This window comes from Lacerta agilis, chromosome Z (assembly GCF_009819535.1).
Source record: "Lacerta agilis isolate rLacAgi1 chromosome Z, rLacAgi1.pri, whole genome shotgun sequence".
NCBI lineage: Eukaryota > Metazoa > Chordata > Lepidosauria > Squamata > Lacertidae > Lacerta > Lacerta agilis.
Window position 1 is genome coordinate 25,557,219 of NC_046331.1, and position 21,433 is coordinate 25,578,651.

At 41.5% G+C, this 21,433-nt stretch overlaps 1 protein-coding gene and 1 non-coding gene across 15 annotated transcripts in view; both read left to right on the plus strand.

Moving 5' to 3' along the window:
- TENM1 (teneurin transmembrane protein 1) overlaps nucleotides 1–21,433 on the plus strand; it is a 379,169-nt gene that overhangs the window by 186,496 nt on the left and 171,240 nt on the right. For 8 of the 14 annotated variants that reach the window (XM_033137208.1, XM_033137217.1, XM_033137214.1 and 5 more), the window contains exon 5: nucleotides 16,472–16,564. The exons of 5 other annotated variants lie outside the window; for them this stretch is intronic. In XM_033137208.1, coding sequence (XP_032993099.1) covers nucleotides 16,472–16,564 — 93 coding nt within the window. The remainder of the gene's footprint in view (nucleotides 1–16,471; nucleotides 16,565–21,433) is intronic. One more of the 14 variants, XM_033137211.1, reaches the window with a different exon arrangement.
- Nucleotides 15,256–15,327, plus strand: TRNAS-UGA. The gene has a single exon. It is a non-coding gene; the product is annotated as a tRNA-Ser (tRNA).

The window sequence follows — 21,433 nt, forward strand, 5'->3', positions numbered from 1 at the left end:
TGAAATTGGGTGCGCATTATGTTGGAGATGCATTATATTAAGGCAAATGCAGTAAATATTGTATTGATTATGTTCTGTATTGTTAGGTTGTATTGGCAATTTGGTTTTGCTGACCTTTCAGACTATAGTGGTATCTCTGGTTACGTACTTAATTCGTTCTGGAGGTCCGTTCTTAACCTGAAACTGTTCTTAACCTGAAGCACCAGTTTAGCTAATGGGATCTCCCGCTGCCGCTGCGCCGCCAGAGCACGATTTCTGTTCTTATCCTGAAGCAAAGTTCTTAACCTGAAGTGTTATTTCTGGGTTAGCGGAGTCTGTAACCTGAAGCGTATGTAACCCAAGGTACCACTGCAGTTCTGCAGCAGTGCAGAAATGCTTAAATAAACAATTAAATAAATAAAGCCTCAACGAAGTTGTTCCCCGATGGAAATAGTTTGGGGTTTGTTTGTGTTCCTTTCTTGGATGAGTGCTACTTTCACCATTTACCCACCTCTGCCTCCACGTAAATGAGAGAACTCTCCAAAGATCAGGTTCATGTGCTTTTCTGTACATCAGTCAGAAAGGTTGCAAAGACAGTAAAATTTAGTTTAGTTCCAAAGTGGTGAAAGTTCATAAATTATTGGTATAGGAACTCAAGAGTGACTTGTAAGAACCATGTAGTCTGAGCTTGGAGCAACCGGCTCAGAACTTCTCACATGTTGAACTTCTCAGATAGACAAAAGCTTGATCACTTAGTCCCTCCCAAGGTGAACTAGGCCTGGCAGGATAGTTTACTCTTTGGTCTTAACTCATTCATGCATTAATTAGACTTAAGCATGTCACTTATATGAGGCTGGTTATTCCACACCAATAACAATATAAACTAAAACATTATGAATACTGTTACAAATATTCTTTAAAAGCAATTATATATATATATCCCCCAAATAATGATTTCAGGATTGCCAAGAAAAGTACCTTTCAGCCATCAAAATGTCTGGGTAAACATGAATGTTTTTAAATTATCATGAAAGTCAATATTGAGGGAGAAAGACGTACCTCCGCAGGGAAGATTTTTCTCAAATGGGGAACCATTATTGAAAAGGCTCTGCCACAAGCCAGTACCAGCCAGGCAGCACCCAATGGCAGCAGTGGAGGTGGACCATCTAGAAACCCTCTGAAAAAGCTTTATCAGCTAGCAATTTGATTCTGCAGACAATACAAAATACTATCGTAGAAGGAACTGAGCACATCATCCTGCTGATTGTATACACTGCCAATCTGACTCTGGATCTTTAGTTGACTCCACCAAGTGCTCCTGACTGAGGAGCAACTTGTGCAGAGATTATTGCTCCTTTGCTGTGGAATATTTAGGGGGGAAAACTAAAATAATGCAAAGCCAAAGATCAGTAGATTTGCCTCATACAAGTGTATTTTTCAAACAATCAGTACATCAGCATATAGATCTGGCAATATCAGAATAGGTTCAAGGTCAGGGTACAGACTTGTATCTCTCAGTCCGCAGTTTGCTTGAATGCCTGTGTGCTGCCTCGGCCAACCTAGCTCAGTTTGTTAAGTTTAGTGCCTGTAAGTATGGGAGCGTCTCTAAGCTTGTGGTGCAACTGAGAGCAGAAACAATAGAGAAGGAAGGGGAAGGAACCTGTAGGCCCCGGAGAAAGAGTTGGGGCTGTCTTGTGATATTCTTCTAAACTGAGAAGGAACCAACAGTGAATCACCACTGTAAGAGCTTAGCAGAACTAGGGGTGAATTGCTGAGCAACAGGGAAGAACTGTAGTTGCCAGAGAGTTTTTGGAGTTCTTTGCTGCTGGCTAGGACAAGCAGAGAAGCCAAAGTCTGCATCTGTCTCTGTACAGTGATGTTTTTAGTCATTAACAAACAAAGTAAAATTGGCTATCCTGCTTTATTTGTGTGCCCCATCTAAGAATAGATGCACAAAAAAACCTGAATAATGGTGGAGGTGGGGGGGGGGGGACAGAGGAAAGTTACAAAGTTATTTCAGTTACACATAATTTTGCTCACACCCCATCTGCACTATACATTTAAAGCAGTATCATACCACTCTTCCAGCCAAAATGGGTCTAAGGATTGTAACCTCTAGTTTAAAGTAGGGTAAATTCCTAGTTTACATGCACAATCTAACAGCACCCTATTATTAAAAACTAGTGCTTTCAGAGTGGTGAAAGGGAGGCAGCAATTTGTGGGAAAAGATAGCAGAGCTAGGATAACATTAGAAAGGTTAAGAGGCCCCTTTTAATTTCTTATTTTCACCTTAGATAAATGTATTATGTCTCCCTCTCCATCATGATAAAGCACTCACACATTTTGCCAACCCATGGCTTGTTCCCTTTTCTGTCACTAAAAATAATTATGATTCTCAGCTTTTATGGATACTTTGCTCTAATTGTTCAGGACTGATGATTTACAGGGTCATGTACTGTCATTATCTTTGACAGCCATAGCTCTATGTGCTTACTGTTTTTATAGGATCCTTAAAACTTCAACGACTCAACAGAGCATGCTTTCCTGTTCTCTGTGCATTTCAAGTTTGTTTAAGTCGCTTAAATACACACTCTGGTTATCTTTGTGTTGCTTTGTTTATTGAATACAGAGTATCTCTGTAGCTCAACCAATGCAAGTGAAAGCAGGTTATATAACATGTTATAGAATAATGTACTTTCAAGTCATGATCCAGAAAGTCACAGGAGTAGAAAAGTTTATTTAAGAAACAGTTTTGCCACTTATGTATCCCCGGAAAAAGGGGGCATGCACCGCTGAAAAAGAAGATAAATGAGAACACAATTTTCATTAAAAATGCCACATGCTAATTTATAAGTATATATTCAAATTTAGAAATAATTACTAAAATGTAAATTTCAAAAAGGCAAGCCAATTAATTCCATTTCCAAATCACCTCAAATAAAAAAAAGATTTAATTAATTTTCACCACAAATCCATATCACTGTAAATCAGTTCCTACTCAATTAACCTATACCCAAATAGTTTGTTAAAATATTTGAGGCTATAATCCTATGTGAATTTACTTGGGAATAAGCCATAGGTGCATTACAGCAGAATCCTAACCGTGTCAATTCAGAAGTCAGTCCAATTTAATTCCTAGGTAAATGAGGTTAGGATTGCAGCCTTAATTACTTAATTACTGATGTAGCGTGGGAAACAACACCTGATAAAATTCTTCATTTTATGCAACTAAGGCTGCAATGTAAGGTTGCAGTCCTAAACCTTCTTACAAGGGCACAATTCCTAATGAAGATGACAAGAGTTACTTCTGACTACAAAATTAGACCAAAAAAGTTTGAGTAGCTAAATAAATGGAGTGGAATGGGGCAGGTAGTTTAAGCCTGTTCACAACTCAGTAGGAGTTGCCTCTGAGTAAACAGACAGCAGGTCAGGCCTATGGTGGTCAGATGAAAAGGGAACAGGGCTTCTACACCTTTAAGAGTTTTGTAGAACTGGAATTTCATCAGCAGTCGCGGAGGAAGCTGCTTGGCGGCCCGGGGAGCGGCAAACCTGGAGGCACCGGGGGGCGTGGTTTGCGTCATGACGCATGTGCGTTTCGCAACTTGCTCGGGGTTTTACCTGGCGGCGGGGCTCGGCTTGGGCGTTGCGGGGCGCACCCAGTGTCGCCCCCCCCATCGCCCCCACCTTCCTACGCTACTGTTCATCAGGTGTAGCTTTCATCTTGCCATCCTAATCAGGCTGCAACCCATCCCAAAAGCAACCAAAGGCCAGCTTTACAGCACTGTCAAACAGCAGTCCTTTTCTTGGACTTCAACAATTTAAATGTTCTTCCATCTAAAAATATCTATCCAAACAGAAAACTAGTATCCCAGGAGATAGAGTGCACTCTTCTACCTGACATGTGCTTTGTGTAGGGAAGACTTTCATTTTTGTTTGTGCTGGGATTTGGGGAAGGGAGATATATTCTACTTTGTCCACACCCCAGTGACAATTTTATTTTATTTTTTACTAACGGACAGAGGTCTCCAATGCAAGCCTTCTAATATTGCTGCCTCTCAGAATAAACATTTATTTCTCTCAAAGATATATTTGCTACCTCACATGTCTCACAACAGACGCTTGGCATCAATTTTCAAGTCTACAAGTTTATTGTCTCCTACATTGTATTTGTGTCACGATTAAGGCTGCAGTCTTAAATGCACTTAGCAGGGAGTAAGCCCTTTGACTGGAATGGGCCTTTTTCTGAGTAGATATACATAGAATTGTTCTCTAAATGAGCAAGACTTAATGAACAGGAACTATTCAACCACTTATCTGTTGGATCAGATTCCCACCCAGCTCAGCTCAACATGGGAGTCATCCAGGTTCATAGAAAGTAATGTTGCATGGCCAGGCGAAGTCCCCCGTACCCTGGGGCAGCCCCTGAGGGAAATAACGACTCGTGACAACGTTCTATGGGATTAAATTGGCCACAACTTTATTAATATTCAGGTGTAGGAAGACCTTGGCTCAGGCATTGGGCGTTTATCCTTCCCAGCCCCCCAGCCAGGGTTCTGGGTAACTTCAATGTGAGAATATGTTTTAAGGTGCTCCTGCACCTGTTTGCTTTATGTTTTCTTTAAGGTAACCTTCCGCACATCGCAAGGAAGGTAAAGGATCCGGTAGAAGGTTTGCTGCCTGGATCCCTCCGCGCTGGGGGCAAAGCGCGCCAATTTAGCCAATGTAACGGTCAGTTGGGAGTTTCCCGCCCAGAAACTAGCCTAGAAACAACGTTGTGATTGGTTCATGTTAATGTTGTGACGATGTTTAACTTCCTAATAAATAGCCTCTGCTCTCTGTAGCGTGTGTGGAGAACGCGCAAGACAAGCCAGAGAGAACATCAGTGCGAGACAAGCCAGAGAGAAACCGAAAGAGAAACCAAGCCGCACAGAGCAGTTGAGAGCTTCTTCACCATTGACTGCAGTCTCTTAGTCTTTATTTCTTTTATTTCAAAAACGTTTATTTGGCCTTCTAAGTTTTGGCCACTACTTAGCTTAGCCTATCTTTCCTATCCGGAAACCTCCGGAACCTTCAGAAACCTTCGGAAACCTTCAGAAACCTCCAGAACTCACGACAACTACCTTCAGATCATAGCCAGCAGACCCTTTCACGGCCAGTGGGAGCAGGAACTCCGGGATTACTGGTCGTCCCATCTGCTGGCTATCCCCACACTTCAGGGTTATCCAGCATGATTGGGAAGCAGGCTAGTCTGGAGAACATATGTTCAAGCAGATAGCCCGCCCCCCCTTTGTTCGCTGCCGCTAGAAGGGGAGGGCAGTGATGACCCTGGGCGTATGGTCAATGCCTCCCCCTGAGACCCCTTTAACGGGAACCCTGTTATCGCCACCGCAATGGGGGCGGGGGTCACCACCCCACGCCCCCCCCATCCTGTAAATGGCTAAAGGATTCCGCCCAAGGCCTGCAACCGCCAAAGTTGTGACGAATTGCTATGGGAAAGGCGAAATCTGCCAATGCAGGGAAATTCCTTTCCGGCCCTTTAACAGCAACCTTGTCATAGCAGCGCCTGTGTGGCTGTGGGAAAAGGTGGTTAAAACCTGCAAAGTAAGCGTCAATTGAGGTAGTGGAGGGTGGGGAAGCTCAGAATCCTTCAGCCACTTCCCAGGTATGACTCAGTCTCTATTGTGTGTACTGTATAATCCCTCCCTCTACCTGGCCAATCCCCCTGGCAACACCTCCCCAGCCAGGATTGGGCGGCTGCTAGAGTAGGTGGAGTCCACAGGTATCCCAACCTGGGAAGGTGAAGTCAGACCAACTGCCAGGAGCTGCCACCGTGATCCAATGGGTCCACTTACGACCTCGCAACATGCGCACCCCATTTGATGTGGGGAAACGCTCATTCTGCTTTTAAAACAAGGAGACTTTGAACCAAGGGTGTGGAAACCGTTTTAGCCACATTGCCTCATGAGGAATCTTCCGTGAGCACATGCTAGTGGTGGGCAGGGCCTGAGGCAAGAGAATATGGTTGAAACAATTAATGCCACTCTAAACTTAACGTAATAGGCTACATTCCAGGCTACGTGAAAGGCAGACATTCTGTACACCTTTACTCAAGCAAGAGGCACATTCCATTTCAAGCATACATTCCAGATAGGCATGTGGTGCAGAGCGAGGCCTGTAAGAAGCATGACCAGGAAATCAGTTGCAGCCTAGGGAGAGGCCTAAGAGCAAGATGGAGAGACTAGGAGACTCACAAGGAGTTTGGGCCTGAGGTCCCTCCTCCATACTTAAAACTCTTCATGACTATGCCCCTGGGGAGGAGTGCCTCAAGCTGTCGCGGGCCCTTCGCCCTGTACAGCCCACCCCCGGACGTTTTACGGTCTATGAGTGCTGCACCAACGACAAACAGTTCCCCCAGCTGCAGCCCTTCAGACTACTAGCTGGATCCTGCTTACTTCATTCACCACAGACGAGGATATTGTGAACTAAAAAGATGTTTATTGCGTACAAAGCTTGTGGTTGCTGATAAAATAAAGGTTGTTCAATGAGCTTATAACAGTTGTCCTATACCGGCCTAATACCTCTAAATATTACTGGCCTAATACCTCTAATAGTAAACTAAATATCAATAACAATGCGTTTCACAATCTCTTTATCCTCTCTGCTAACATCCACCTAAGACTCTAAACTCCCAGCTCTATCTCTTGACTCACACTTCAACTCCCCGCACTTAACTAACTCCTCCTGCCCACACTTCAACTCTCTTACTTCAACTCCCTACTGACCACTGGGAGGGGTGTTTTATACCCAGGTTGAGCCCGCCCCTGAGGGTTCTAACTGTCAGAGAAGTTAACCCCTACCTGGCATGAGGCTAGTTCTCCACATACCTCCCTCCTTTTTAGGTTTGTATCAGAGGAGTTACTAGCCAAAGTATCCCTCTGATACAAACAACATTTTAAACATCACTATAGACATTACATAAACAAACATTTTATAACTCTTACCTATTTTACCTAACTATAGCATAAACAGTTACATCTTCAGTAAAAGTACATATAGTTGTGAACATTATATACAATAGTTCATGCAGTATTAGGTTTTTATTACAAGAAAAACCGTAACTGTCCATTAACCTTTGTCTTTGGGTCTTCATGATAAGGCGTCTGCGATGATGTGTAGGATCCTTTCACGCTCCTTATCGTCCTTAACCGTCGCAAGAAGTATCTTTCTCGGGGCACCAGTCTTTTCTCTGCCAAACGTGATGGGATGTAAGCTGTCTTCCCTGGCCAGATGACACAGTCCCATTCCGATCTCTGCACTCGAGGCGTCTGTAACGATTGTGGATCCCAAGCTGGGTAGAGTCCTTATTTCTCAGGGTCAAAAGCTCTCTTAGTTCAACCTCTCCCTCCTTCAGGATCTCTGTTAAATGTTTAAGCTTGCAGACTTGTACACACATCTCCAGGTCATCATAAGCTGCATATAAACTGGTTGTCTGGCTTTTAAATGCACTGGGAACTATTTTCAGAAGTTTGTGGATATCTTCTTTTTTAGTCAGCTTGCTGAAGCTTTCTAGACAAGCGTGATCACTTAATAAAAGTAGGCTAAAAAGCTCTGATTGCTTACTGCTCCTAGCAATCTCTCTTGTTGTCAGTTCATCTTTGGTCTGTATTGATTTATCAGTTCCCACTTCGAGCAATTTTAAGACTACTTTTGTATGCCTTTGACGTGGTAGCCCTGTTAATGCTGTGTAACCACATTCATTTTGGACATTTATTTGTGTTGCATGAGCAGCAGGGTACCCATCTTCCCACCACACAATCTCTAGTGTAGGAAACACGTTCACTTTCATAGAAAGTCGATAGGCCCCCATGCCAGCTATAACTTCCAGTACGTCTTTCTTTCTATCTTTCCAACTGATGAATGGTTTATCGTAACTATGACTAGTTGTTCTAACTGATCTCACAGATAGGTCACTGGTCATATTGCAGGTAGACACTCCTTTACCAATATCACAGGCTTTTTCAACAACGTGACTACTGTAGTCTAGATTGGGTTCATGGTTTAGTGACTGGGTTGGGTTTATCATATTCTTATGCATGACCCGCCTCCCGTCACCATGCTGAATTATATCGTTTATATCATTCATTTTTGAAATGATCTTACAAGGACCTTCCCATGTCAGTTGTAACTTGTCACGGTTTACTGGTCTGATTAATAAAATATCTTGTCCTGGCTCAAAAGATCTCTCATGTGCTTTCGTTTTATCTTGCCCATGTCCTTGTAATTGGCAAGTATGGCACGTTCGACAAAATAACTTTATTTGCTTGCCCATCCCAGGCCAAAAGAAATTTTGGGACACCCTTTGTTTGGTTCTGGTGATTCCCAAGTGACCTCCAAAGATACTGCCATGTGCATGTTGTATTATCTTGGTTCTAAATTCAGTAGGTACTATCAGTTGCCTGTGGATCTCATTACCCCCTCTATTAGGCTTTAAAAGAATCTCCCTGTATAGCAACCCATTGTTGACTATAAACCGCTCCGGGCTTTCAGGGGTTAATACTGTATTCACGGCTGTGGCTTGAAAATATTTCTGTAAATCTGTATCTAGTTTCTGCTTGGCTGCAAAACTAGCTGCTTGACTATTTGTAACTGGCATTATACTTGTATCTTGTGTCAGTTCAGCAATTGTATCAGGCCTTTCCTCCTGAGGTAACTGTCGCAGTTTTTGTGCCCTAGTTATTACAAATGCACTCTGTACATGGTCAAGGAGATCCCACCCGATTAACATTGGAGCTGGGATTTCTGGTGAAACTGCTACTTGCCATTTTCCAGACCATTGTTTATATGTCAGATTAACTAATGCGACTGGCAAGATTTCTGGCTGTTTTGATATTCCTTTTAAACTGATTGTTTTGCCTTTAATAAAGTCTTCTGGCTTTAACAAATCAGGATGTACAATACTAATCTGAGACCCTGTGTCTTTTAAGCCTTTATATGGTTTACCATTCACCCAAATTTCTTCTCCTGTTTTGTGTAATAGCATGTCATCTTGTTGAATTATATAGCACCTCACAACTTGGGCCACTGGTAACTCATCAGCCTCTGACTGGGCCTCGGTTGCCGTGGCAACCATGTTGGCAGTTGGCTCTGTCTCCACAGTTTGGACACAATATGTCTGCTTCTGAGGGATAGTATTTGCACTCTTAGTTCTGAGTTCAGTTCTACAGTCCACCTGTCGATGGCCTTTTCTCCCACATTGCCAACAGATTAATTCAGGCCTTTTACCCTCACTATATTTATTTACTTTTCCCTCAGTCTCCCCCGTTGTCATAGTCGTGTTATGGGGAACATTTGCATTGGCGGGAAAAATTTTCTTGGCAGTTTCTGTGGTAAACTTTGTGGGCGGTTGCATTCTCTTAAACTTATTTGTTTCCCACTGTTTGTCCTTATATTTTGGGGCATCATAAGCGTGTTCTCGGATTTCATTTATTTCATCTGCCAGATTAGCAGCTTCCAGGATGGTTTTAGGTCGTCTTTCTTTAATTAAATACTTCAGATGGGTATTAATCGTGTCATAAAATTGTTCTAATGCAATCACCTCTTTTATTTTTGCCACAGAATCAGCACCCTCCTGTTCTAGCCACTTGTTTAAATAATTTGTAGTTTTAGCTCCTAGTTGAGCAAATGTTTCCTCACGCACTTTTGTTATTGTTCTAAATTTTTGTCTCAGTTGTTCTGCAGTAATTCCGAATCTAACATAAACCAACCGTTTAAATGCTTCAAAATCTTTAGATTGATCAGATGGCATTTGAGAATAAATCTCTGTTAATGTTCCACTAATACGAGCTCTCAGTATTTGCATTTTCTCCTCATCTTTTACTTCAAAATCTTCGCAAGCCCTCTCAAAAGAAATGATAAACGCTTCAGGATCGTCTTTATCTTTGAAGTCAGGGAATCTTTTTAAATCCACCCTGCTAGGATTTTGTGTGGAACTATTGTTGTTGTTTCTATTATCTACAGCTGATAATTCAAGTCTTTTCATTTCTAGTAAATATTCTCTTTCCTCCCGTTCTCTTTCTCTCTCAATATTTAAGGTCATTTCTTTCTCTTTTAGTTTCATTTCTTTCTCTTGTAGTTCTCTTGCCTCTCTCTCTCTCTCTCTCTCTCAATATTTAATTCTCTCTCTTTTGCTTCAGCTTGTAATTTTTTCTCTCTTTCCTCAGCTTGCAATCTCATTTCTAATTCCTTCAGTTTATATTCTTGTTCTAGCTTCCATTTCTCAAATTCCTCTGAGGCTTTAAAACTCGTCCCCTCAGCAGGATTTTTGTTAACTGTTTCAGTACTGGTTTCTTCCATCTGGGAAACCCCATTTTCTTCTTCAGAGCTTTCTACTTGTGAGTCCCTAAGAGCTGTTTTAGTCTTTCTAGGTGGCATTTTCTATTTATTTGGTGGTATTATTTCTGTACTTAAATCAAGGATGTTTCAGTTAAACTATTTCTTCAGGCTCAGTTTCCACAGTTTAGGTCCAAAGTCACGCCTAAAGTTACCTCAGTGCACTTTGTCCAGCGTACTTTTCCGACCTCTCACTATAAACCTTTCTGCCTGAAATAGTTTCAAACGCAAAGTATCTTTGTAACTCTCTCACAATCTCACAGTCTTAGGCGCTATCACACCACACCCTAGGGCTAGGTAATTCCTCTCTGAATTCCCCTTCTCCCTTTCCAGGTGTATGCGATCCCCTTCCTGACTAGATTGTAGAGTCTCACTGAAGTTTGCTTAAATCCTCTTTAAGCCTCACACTTCACACAATGCGTCACCCTTAAATCCTTCTTGTACCTTGGCACTTCTTGCCAACACTTTAGATCTTTGATCTCAACGTGACCACCACTTTATGACTATCTTTCGTCCCGACGCTGCCACCACTTTAATGTCGCGGGCCCTTCGCCCTGTACAGCCCACCCCCGGACGTTTTACGGTCTATGAGTGCTGCACCAACGACAAACAGTTCCCCCAGCTGCAGCCCTTCAGACTACTAGCTGGATCCTGCTTACTTCATTCACCACAGACGAGGATATTGTGAACTAAAAAGATGTTTATTGCGTACAAAGCTTGTGGTTGCTGATAAAATAAAGGTTGTTCAATGAGCTTATAACAGTTGTCCTATACCGGCCTAATACCTCTAAATATTACCGGCCTAATACCTCTAATAGTAAACTAAATATCAATAACAATGCGTTTCACAATCTCTTTATCCTCTCTGCTAACATCCACCTAAGACTCTAAACTCCCAGCTCTATCTCTTGACTCACACTTCAACTCCCCGCACTTAACTAACTCCTCCTGCCCACACTTCAACTCTCTTACTTCAACTCCCTACTGACCATTGGGAGGGGTGTTTTATACCCAGGTTGAGCCCGCCCCTGAGGGTTCTAACTGTCAGAGAAGTTAACCCCTACCTGGCATGAGGCTAGTTCTCCACACAAGCTACTGACTAGATTTTGGCTAACAGTTCGACACTATCAGTTCCAGGTGGCCAGCTGTATCACCTTGCTTCCACGCTATTTCAGATGAGCTGCCACAGGCAAAGTTGGAGAAGGAAGTCTTCTCCACATGGAGTGGAATACTTCCATTGTTTTCTGTTAATCTAACACAACTAAAAAAACTTAAATAGTAAGGAACTATCATAAGTAAACTCCTGCCCACCTAGCAGTTAAAGCACGTCAGAGTGCAAGTAGATAAATAGGTACCGCTCCAGCAGGAAAGTAAATGGCGTTTCCGTGCACTGCTCTGGTTCGCCAGAAGCGACTTTGTCATGCTGGCCACATGACTTTGAAGCTGTACACTGGCTCCCTCAGCCAGTAACGTGAGATGAGCGCCGCAACTCCAGAGTCGGACACAACTGGACCTAATGGTCAGGGGTCCCTTTACCTTTACCTATCACAAGTAAAAGACTGAGTACTGAGACCCCCAAGATAATAGCTAGATAAGCTGGGCCCATCCCAGCTAGGTTGGGTTCCCCCGCCCCCCGCCCCCTCCTCTAAATTCTAACACACAACAAGGCTTTCTCCATTGAGAATTATAAAAAGCCCCATGTCTTTATGGACATCCATCTGGCATAGGAGGCCAAGGGGATTCTGGATCACATCTGTCAGCTATAGTCCTTGTTATTCCTTCATCTGCTATTCTTGTTACTGGAATGCCTTTCACACAGGTCTTCATGTGATTAGGAATCATCCAATAAAATGAGCTAAAATTGGTTGTAAAAAAATACAGACAACAAAAACAGTGTGTGTGTGTGTGTGTGTGTGTGTGTGTGTATTTATTATATATTTATTTATATGTATATATATATATATACATACAAATAAACATCCAAGGCTGAGACCTTTAAAAACCATCCAGTTGGAAATACTTTTTGGAACAAAATGGCTTCATTTGTTTATTTGTTTCTGAAAGTATGAATTGTGGACGCCTGCTGTATCTCAACATGGATGATGTTCCACAAAACAGAGACAGCCACACGGAAAGTCATGCTCCAAATTGCTGTACAGTGGATTTCTCGTATTTTTGCCAGGGTGCTGCTATCCTTACCAATGGGGGATTCTGATTATTTTTTCCACATGCACAGAGTGTACTTCCTTCTTTCTTAATTAACCTGCTGTACCTATAATTAGAGCAGTTAAACTATAGATTTTCCTCAGGCTTTATTGGTGAAGTGGGGATGCTAACTGGCATTAATGATTGTGACTACAGAACAGGGGAGGGGGAGCATTTAATTAATATGAAGTACAAAGGTGTAATCTTGTATGTATTCAGCCGCCACCACAATGTAGACACCATCTCATTGTTTCTGTGTGAGTGGAATCATGTGATTTAAGTGTCTTGGATTTGTTTGGCATTCTTCCAGTATTTATAGAACTTGAGCAAGTAGGTTTTCTGTCTGTGTGGTTTCCATTTGTGTGTTGATTTTGTGTGTGTGATTTTGCTTCTGTGCTTAATCATAGGGATGCAGCATTATTGTGTTGTGGTCTGCTTCCAAACAGACCACTTTTTGTGGATGTGCGGCTCCTTTTATTGTTTTGTGTCTTGAGCTGTACCTTTATGGACCTTTGATTTTAAAAAAGGGTTTTCTTATTTTGTTAGGCTGCCCTTCAGCAAAGCTATTTGGGTAACATCCAACATGAATCAATATAATTATATAAAATTATGTACAATCACATGGGAGCCTAGGGCTTGCCGATCAGAAGGCCGGAGGTTTGAATCCCTGCGACGGGGTGAGCTCGGTCCCAGCTCCTGCCAACCTAGCAGTTCGAAAGCACGTCAAAGTGCAAGTAGATTAATAGGTACCACTACGGCAGGAAGCTAAACGGTGTTTCTGTGTGCTGCTCTGGTTCGCCAGAAACAGCTTAGTCATGCTGGCCACATGACCCAGAAGCTGTATGCCGGCTCCCTCGGCCAGTAAAGCGAGATGAGCACTGCAACCCCAGAGTCGTTCGCGACTGGACTTAACAGTCAAGGGTCCCTTTACCTTTTTTATGTACAATCAGACTTAGACAAACAGCTGAGCAGAATAGCAGCATTCAAATCCAACATAAGATAAAACTTCAGCAATGCAACTTTTGAGTTTTATTGTCTGTCTTGGTGCCCAGAATTGTCTTTGATAATGTGAAAGGCACTCAAGATCATTCAAGTTCATATGAGTGAACCTGGTGCCTCCAGGTGGTGTGGAATACAACTACCATCATTCCTGACATTTGTCTATGCTTGATGGGGCTTCTGAAAGTTGTAATTCAAAACACCTGAAGTGTGTTTAGCTTGTTGAAGGATTATATGTACCCCGGTTGGTGATGAGGACTCTAGCTCCTGGGCCAGTGGCTATGCTGACTGATGGGAGCTGGAGTCCAATAGAATTTGGAGGGCCACAGGCTCCCCACGTGTGGAGTGGAGTGGGGGGTACATCTTACTCTCTGTGGGAAATGGGGCAACCTACACAACTGCATAAGTAAGAAGACTTGAAAAGATTTCCTGAACTGGAAGATTTGAAGACACTTACCGGTATCTGACCAATGTGACACTTGGTTAATGAGTCGTTTTTCCAGTGTTCTTTTTATCTTCTTTATTACAATGAAACAACCACCAAAAAAATAATAATGTAATGCTGTTTCATTTTTCAAATCCTTTTGGTTTGATATCTTTTTTTTGGCATGCCTCTTATACATGCCATTTTCTGTCTAATTAAATAATAATTCTAACCTCACTTGTGGCACATCAGATTTTGAAAAGGCACACTGAGGAATAGAAACACAGTCTGACAGCCCCTCTACTGGTTTTTCACTGACAAATGGTGGTGGGGTTTATATATATATATATATATATATATATATATATATATATATATATATATATATAAAGATTCAATGTCTTGACTACAAAACAGGATGAAGTAAAAGTTATACAGTATGTATTTGTCAGCCACTTCACAGAAATTTATTTCTTCAGTTATTCATCGCATATACAGGCAGGCCCCATTTACGTGGGGTTTGTGATCCGAGGCACCATGTACATTAGTGAAATCACGTATAACTGAAACCCATTGGAAAAAAACCTGCAAACACCCTGCTCCACTCCGCCCCCATTCTGCCCCCGTTCCACCCTTTCAGTGATGTTTCAGTGATGTCCTTATGATGTTTCCAGGTCACTTCTGGGTTTGGCTTGTTGTGTGTCTACACACTGAGCTTTATGGAAGAGTGGGTATTTGAACCCTTGTCTGTAAGAACATAGTCTGACACTCTAACCGCTATACCACACTGCATCTTTGCTCATTGCACCATGCTGTCATTGATTTAATGCTGCTAGCCAATACTATGCAAGAGTCCATTTGTAACTTTGTGTGTTTCTTATGCATCCATAATCCACTTTTCCTTTCTTTTTTGGGTGGGAGGTTATAAAAAGTGTCCTGACATTTTTTTAGATGCATTGGGTGATTTTAGATGTGTTTCCGCCTTGTTGTAATCCAGCACAAAGGCATGTCTAGAAGCAAAGCCACTACCTTCCAAGTAAACAGGGCTGTTATCAGGCTTTAAAGGAATAAAAATGGAAGCACCATTTCACTGTGCTATTAAACCACAGGCTTGTTGCTAAATGTGTAGATTTCAGAATTTCTGTTTAGTCAGAAAGGCACATTCGTGAGAACCAATGGGACCAGATCAGTTCTATGTTTTAGGCTGTGGTTAGAAATTAATCAGTTTCATGAGATTTTGTTGGCAGATATCTGTGGGAGGGGCTTTAGCTCAGTGGTAGAGCCTCTGCTTTGAATGCAGAAGACCCCAGGTTCAATCCCTGAAATCTCTAGGTTGGGTTGGGAATATCCCTTGCCTGAAAGTCCCGGAAAGTTGCTGCTGGTCCATATGGACAATACTGAACCAGACAGACCAATAATTTGATGTGGAACTTATTCCCTAATGGAGATTTTATGCCAATTATGTTTTGTTAAAAGGTTTGTATGTGTGACAATATGTTATTTCTCTTTACCTGGATTCTATTGTCATCTTTGCCTGGCATGGGTGGGCTCCAAGGGCTTGTCTATACTTCCACTTGTCCTGTGCCTAGAAAGCATGGGTCCGAGCCATTCTTTTGCTGGACCCATGCTTTCTAGGTACAGGTCCAAGTGGTTTTCCCCTTGCCCCACTCCTTCCCAGGGAAAACCCGCTCTTGCCATTTGCTCCGATTGAGTGCTAAAGAGTGGTTTTCCCCGGGAAAAAGCAGCAGGACAAGAGGAAGTGTGGCTAAGCCCTACCATCTTTCATTTGCCATGGCTGGTCTATCAAAAGAACTTACAACATCAATATATTTAAGAAATTTTGAGAATAGCTTACATTTTCTTTACAATAGAATACCTGCACTGTAATAAACCAAGAGCTCTCTATAGGTTATTTCCAGTAATTAGGAGATGCAGTTTCATAGTCATCTTAGAGTTCCTTAAAAAAGAATACATATGAAAGAATACATATTTAATTTCTTAATTGCACATTGACAGTCTATATTTTAACAGATATCCATCAAAATTAATTCTAGATTGACATGCTTTCTCAAGTCATTTTAGTACTATTCTTTTTTTGTGTTTGAACTACCATTCGGCAATGAATCAACATAATTATTGCAAGCTATTTATTGTGTTAGGCTTAATAACAGATTTGAGTTTACCATTTTGTTGCCTTTTTTGTACTCTAATGATCTCTCTTAGCTGTGCATCACAGAAAGTAATCTGTGTTGTGCATGTCAAGCCATTCATGTTAATGTTCAACAATCCAATAGGTTTTCTGTTTAAAAGGAAAATGGGGAATTAAACAGTTTTGCCATTTTCTATCCATAAACTGTTAAAGCATTTTTATTTTATTTTTAAAAAACAATAATGTGAATGGGAAAAAAGACCAACAAGAATTTACTATATCCTTTTTCCTTATTCCACATTGTGGTCCTGATCCTGATCCCACAGAAGTCAGTGGGGGATTTGCTGGCCCTCGGCTGTGGAATTGCCTTCCACCAGAAATCAGGAGGACCATGTCTCTTCCCTCGTGCCAAGTGAAATGTAAGACCCTCTTTTTGCAAAAGCCTTCCCTCTACAGCATTTTTGCTACTTTATACATAAAGGGCCTAGGACTTCTGCCCACAAGATAAAGGAAAGAGCATTCAAATCAGAAGGGAAAGATGTACAGTTTGGTAGCAACATGTTTGGGGATAAGGTTCACCACATGGTCTCACTGACTACTTTGTGTGATTTTGTAAACAACTTTCAACTATTGTAGGGGAGGGGAAAGAAGTTTGCTTTGCATTTTAAAATGAAACTACATAATTTGCACTTCTTGAAACAACATGCAAACTAAAGCTTAATTATCCTTAGTAAAGATTAACCTACAGAAATGCATTATATTAGAAACAGTTGTTTGTAAAAAAAAAATCCTTAATTATCCTTCAAAATTTGAACTTAATCAAATTTTGTGAAGCCGTTCTCCAACCAAAAAAGATATACAGAAATGCATATAATAGGCAGAAGTGTCTGTAAAAATGCATATATTAGTAAAGATTAACTTACAAAAATGCATTATGTTAGAAACAATTGCTTGTAAAAAAATACACACTTAAATGCTGATGAATTTTCATGAGGACTTTAATAATAATCTGTAACTGATATGGAAATGCAATAAATTGAAGTGAACACTGGAAAAATGACAAATTGAAGTTGACACTCCCATCCATTCCTGAACAGTAGGGATGGAAACCTTAGGTAAATAAGCTACAATGCTTAAGAATTTTCTTTATCCAACCCTGAAGCCAACATAAATCTTTCCATCAACATCTGTGTATCCCTTAGATATTTATTTTTACAAAGGGAGAAAACAATAGGACTGTGTTAAGAACCCCAAACTATATTGAAGGTTATTCTAGGCTAGAATTCTGGATTGTATGTGCCCAGTACACATAGACTGATTTTGAAAGTCTAAGGGCTCTGAAAAACCAGCAAGGTGGTCTAGATCTAGATGTGCAATCTGGGAATATTGGACAATAATGCAACTTACAAATACACATTTCTCATTTACTGTTACAGAGGCCCTAAGCTATATGATGGTTCTTTCCCCTATTCCATTGAGTAATAAGGGAATAAGGGAAGCTCCAATGTAAGATGTGATGATCTGATGAACTGCAGCCACTGTCTTGGTGCCACATTCTAAAAAAACATGACTTGTCACATTAACTCAGGAACATGGAACATGTGGCCCCCAGATGTTGTTAGACTCCCAACTTCCATAAGCCCCAGTGCTTAGCATGAACATGTGAGCTCCCATGGATTGGATTGGCATGTTGGGCAGTGGAATGGACTCCTTTGGAAGTTTTTAAGGAGAGGTTGGATGGTCATCTGTCAGGGATGCTTTAGCTGAGATTCCTGCAGGGGGCTGGACGAGAGGCCCACAGATTAGCTACCATGTTCAAGAGCAACAGAAAACAAATTTGCTGCGATGTCTATGTCAGGTTTTTGTTTTTTGGCCCAGCCGTATCTTTATCTCCTCCTGGCCCTATGGACCAATTGATAAAAATATGGATAAATGAATCTTTTCGCAATATTAATGCCATTCACCCCTGTCCCCCAAATCTAAACACCTGCAGTTTAGTATGAACTCATGGTCTCCAACCAAACACTGATGCACCTAGATCACTGGTCACCAGTGTGGCACCTGTGAGTGCAATGGTACCCTTGAGGCCATCGTCTTATGCCCTTGAAACCTTTGAACCTCATTTGGCAATGAGGTAGGTAAATACATTTCCCCTCCTCCTTGAAAAATAAATTGAGCTGAAGAAGGAACCTGCAAAAGTGTCTCTCTCTCCCCCCCCCTTCCTCTTTTAGCTTTCTGTGGCTTTCAAGGTTTATTCTTCTGAAGTGCCTAGAGCAGGTGATACTCACAAGACTCACTTAAGACTCCAAGTGCTCATGGGCCTAGAAATGTTGCTGACCTCCAACAGATGCATCACACACTGCCCCCCATTTAATATTTCCTTTATTAATATAGGCACATCATCACCACATGTCAAATTTGGCACCACATGAAAGAAAGATAAATATATGCAGAATCAAGGGTAAGATCAACCCTTCTTACTTAGAAAGTGCATTGTACTTTGTCAACATTAACTCATTTGGGCTGTCTAGTCAGCCTAAAATCAGTCCATTCACTGCCTTGTTTTTAGCCAATTACAGAGTTATTAAAATTAGTTATTTTATTAGTTAGTTATTAAAATGTGCAATGTGTTGTCCAAATCAGGAGATACACCCAAATATGCCTGGAAGCTTTGGGCACCATTGCATATTCAAATGTTTTGGTTACAGTTTTTCATTTTAATCTACTGCTCATCAAATAGTAATATAATTTGGTTAATGCTCTTAGCCCCAGGAGATAGCAGTATATAGTCTCTTATGATTATCTATATACATGTGCATAGTGATTTTATTTTTTATTTTTTTGGTAGCTGAAGCAGCTGAATAAACAGGCTAAATACAGAAAGCAAATGCTTTGGCAAACTTCACTAAATCATAAACAGATAAGCTGAAGAAAACTTTAACAGCAGGACTGTTTAAATAACAGTTTATGGACAGACTCCTTTTGGCTAAGCAACAGAACAGATCAGGTCAGATGCTTCTAGCAGAATATAATTATTACTGTTAAGCATACTGAACATGCTAGTCTCTTCAGATATAAGAAACCCAGGGCTTGTGCCAAGAAACCCTTGTGCCAAGCCAGACCAAGTCTAGCCCGGTATATACTAGGTAGGGGGAACCCTTGGCCCTCCAGATGTTTTTGAACTGCAATTCCCATCTGCCACAGCAAGCATGACCAATTACCAGGGATTATGGGGAGTTGTGGTTCAGCAGCCTCCTGAGGGCCAGAGATTTCTCACACCTCGTCTATACTGACTGGTAATGGCTCTCTTGGATTTCAGACAGGAGTCTTACCTAGCTTTACCTGGAAGTGCCGAAGATTGAACCTGGGACCTTTTGGATGCAAAGCAGATCCTCTATCACTGAGCTATGGTTCTTACTATTGCTCCTTTAAATTTCTAAGGAAAAATTATGCTCTGGGTTGCACTTTTGGGTGTGATCCCCTGCCATTGCTATTCCCATTATCCCATTAGCCCAAGGACACACCAATAAACATAAATAATATACAGCTGTTGCCTAGGGCTAAAAAATACTAACAAATTAATTTGTTATATTATTTGTATATAAAATGTGTGTGTGTTTATGTGTACACACACACATTTTTAATTTTATACACTTTTTTCTCCCACTGCTCTTGACTTTTAAGTGCAGCATGACACAATTAGATTGCGTATGTGAAGCTTTTCCTAGCAGAGAAATAAAGTGCTGGGAGAAGCTTCAAGTATTTCCTTCCTTAGCATGAATCCATAAATTCTGTCAACGCTTTTGAGAGAGCCATTTTTGTGTGTGGTCTCCAACAACCCTCCACATCTCATGTACAGAGGTCTTGAGACAGAGTCTAACTTGAGGTCACCTTAAGGCTCAGCTTTGGTTTTACTTGGAACCACTGAAGCTTCTTGCTGCTTCCAAGCATATCTGAAGCTCAGTACAAATTTGAAGATGAGGCCTCACTCTTGGAGGGGAGCAGATTTCATTTGTGATGCTGCCCTGAGACTTCCTACTGCTTCTTAATACCTTTAGTGCACAGCACAAAGTCAGAGATAAGGTCCCATCTCTTGATTTGTTCTGGGACAACCATTCATCAGATTCTCCAGAGACACATTTGCCATTGCCAGTCTGGTTGACTGCATTTGTGGATTCCTCAGTCGAAGGCAGGGTTGTTGGGGAGTGGGGGTGGCGGCAGCGCTAATACTATACATGTTTTATAAATGAACACTGATTGCATCAGGTTATTCTGACATGCTCCAAAATCTAGGCAAATGAGTAGTCATTAGTCAGTAGCAGCATGGATAATGGGTGGTGGAGCCACAAAGGCACCCTCTGAGTCACCCACATCATAGCAGTGGGTGGCAAGGTTGTGTGCGAATATAGGTGCTGGATATGTGGTAGCACCCCTGTTGTTGCAGCCATATGGCCCCAGCCTTGCCCAAGTAAGCAGCAGTGACAACAGTGTTGGGAACATTGCTCTGTGGCTCTGCTTCACCTCATGTGGATTTGCCTACACGTTTCTAGAATTACCCACAGCAGAGTTTTATCTGGGCCAAGGAAGAACGAATTGTTTCAATCAGTGCATCTCCACATGGTTAGACATTCAAGATTCCATTATCCTGTTATCTGTGTATGTGTATGTGTATGTGTGCATGTGTAGGATGTGTATGTGCATGTAATGTGTCAGAGAAATAGGTGCATACACACATATATAGCAATCGTTGTGTAACTCCTCACAATATATTGTGAAATACATGCGTCTAAAATTAAATTAGTTTACCATATGTGCTGCGGTCTCTATGTTTCATTCTAAGAGGGCTTTAAGACATTGCAAACAAGTGACCTGGCAGCCAACTGTGGAAGATGCCAAGCTAGCAGCCGGCAACACTTTGGTGAAAAGTCCAAACCCACTCTGAGAATGTGTTCGTTTACCATCCAAAGGATTAGGATCAGGCTGTAACTGTGTTGAATAGAGTTTTGCAGGAAAACACAACAAAATTTCATATGCAATTGGAACACTTAATGTTTTGCCCCTTTTCATACTTGGGAAGTTTAGGGGCATCTGCTTCATAAATGCTTCTTGCCCCCAAATCTATTCTTGGTGAAAATTCATTCTCATGTTTAAAACGCATCATTGAGAAATGTTAGCATGGGCAGAATAAACAGCACTCTTTAGATTCTTATCATCAAAAGTCTTTGTGACATTTTGTCCCTTCTGTTTGTGTATATCTAGGAATCTTACGAACTCTGATACTGCCTTTT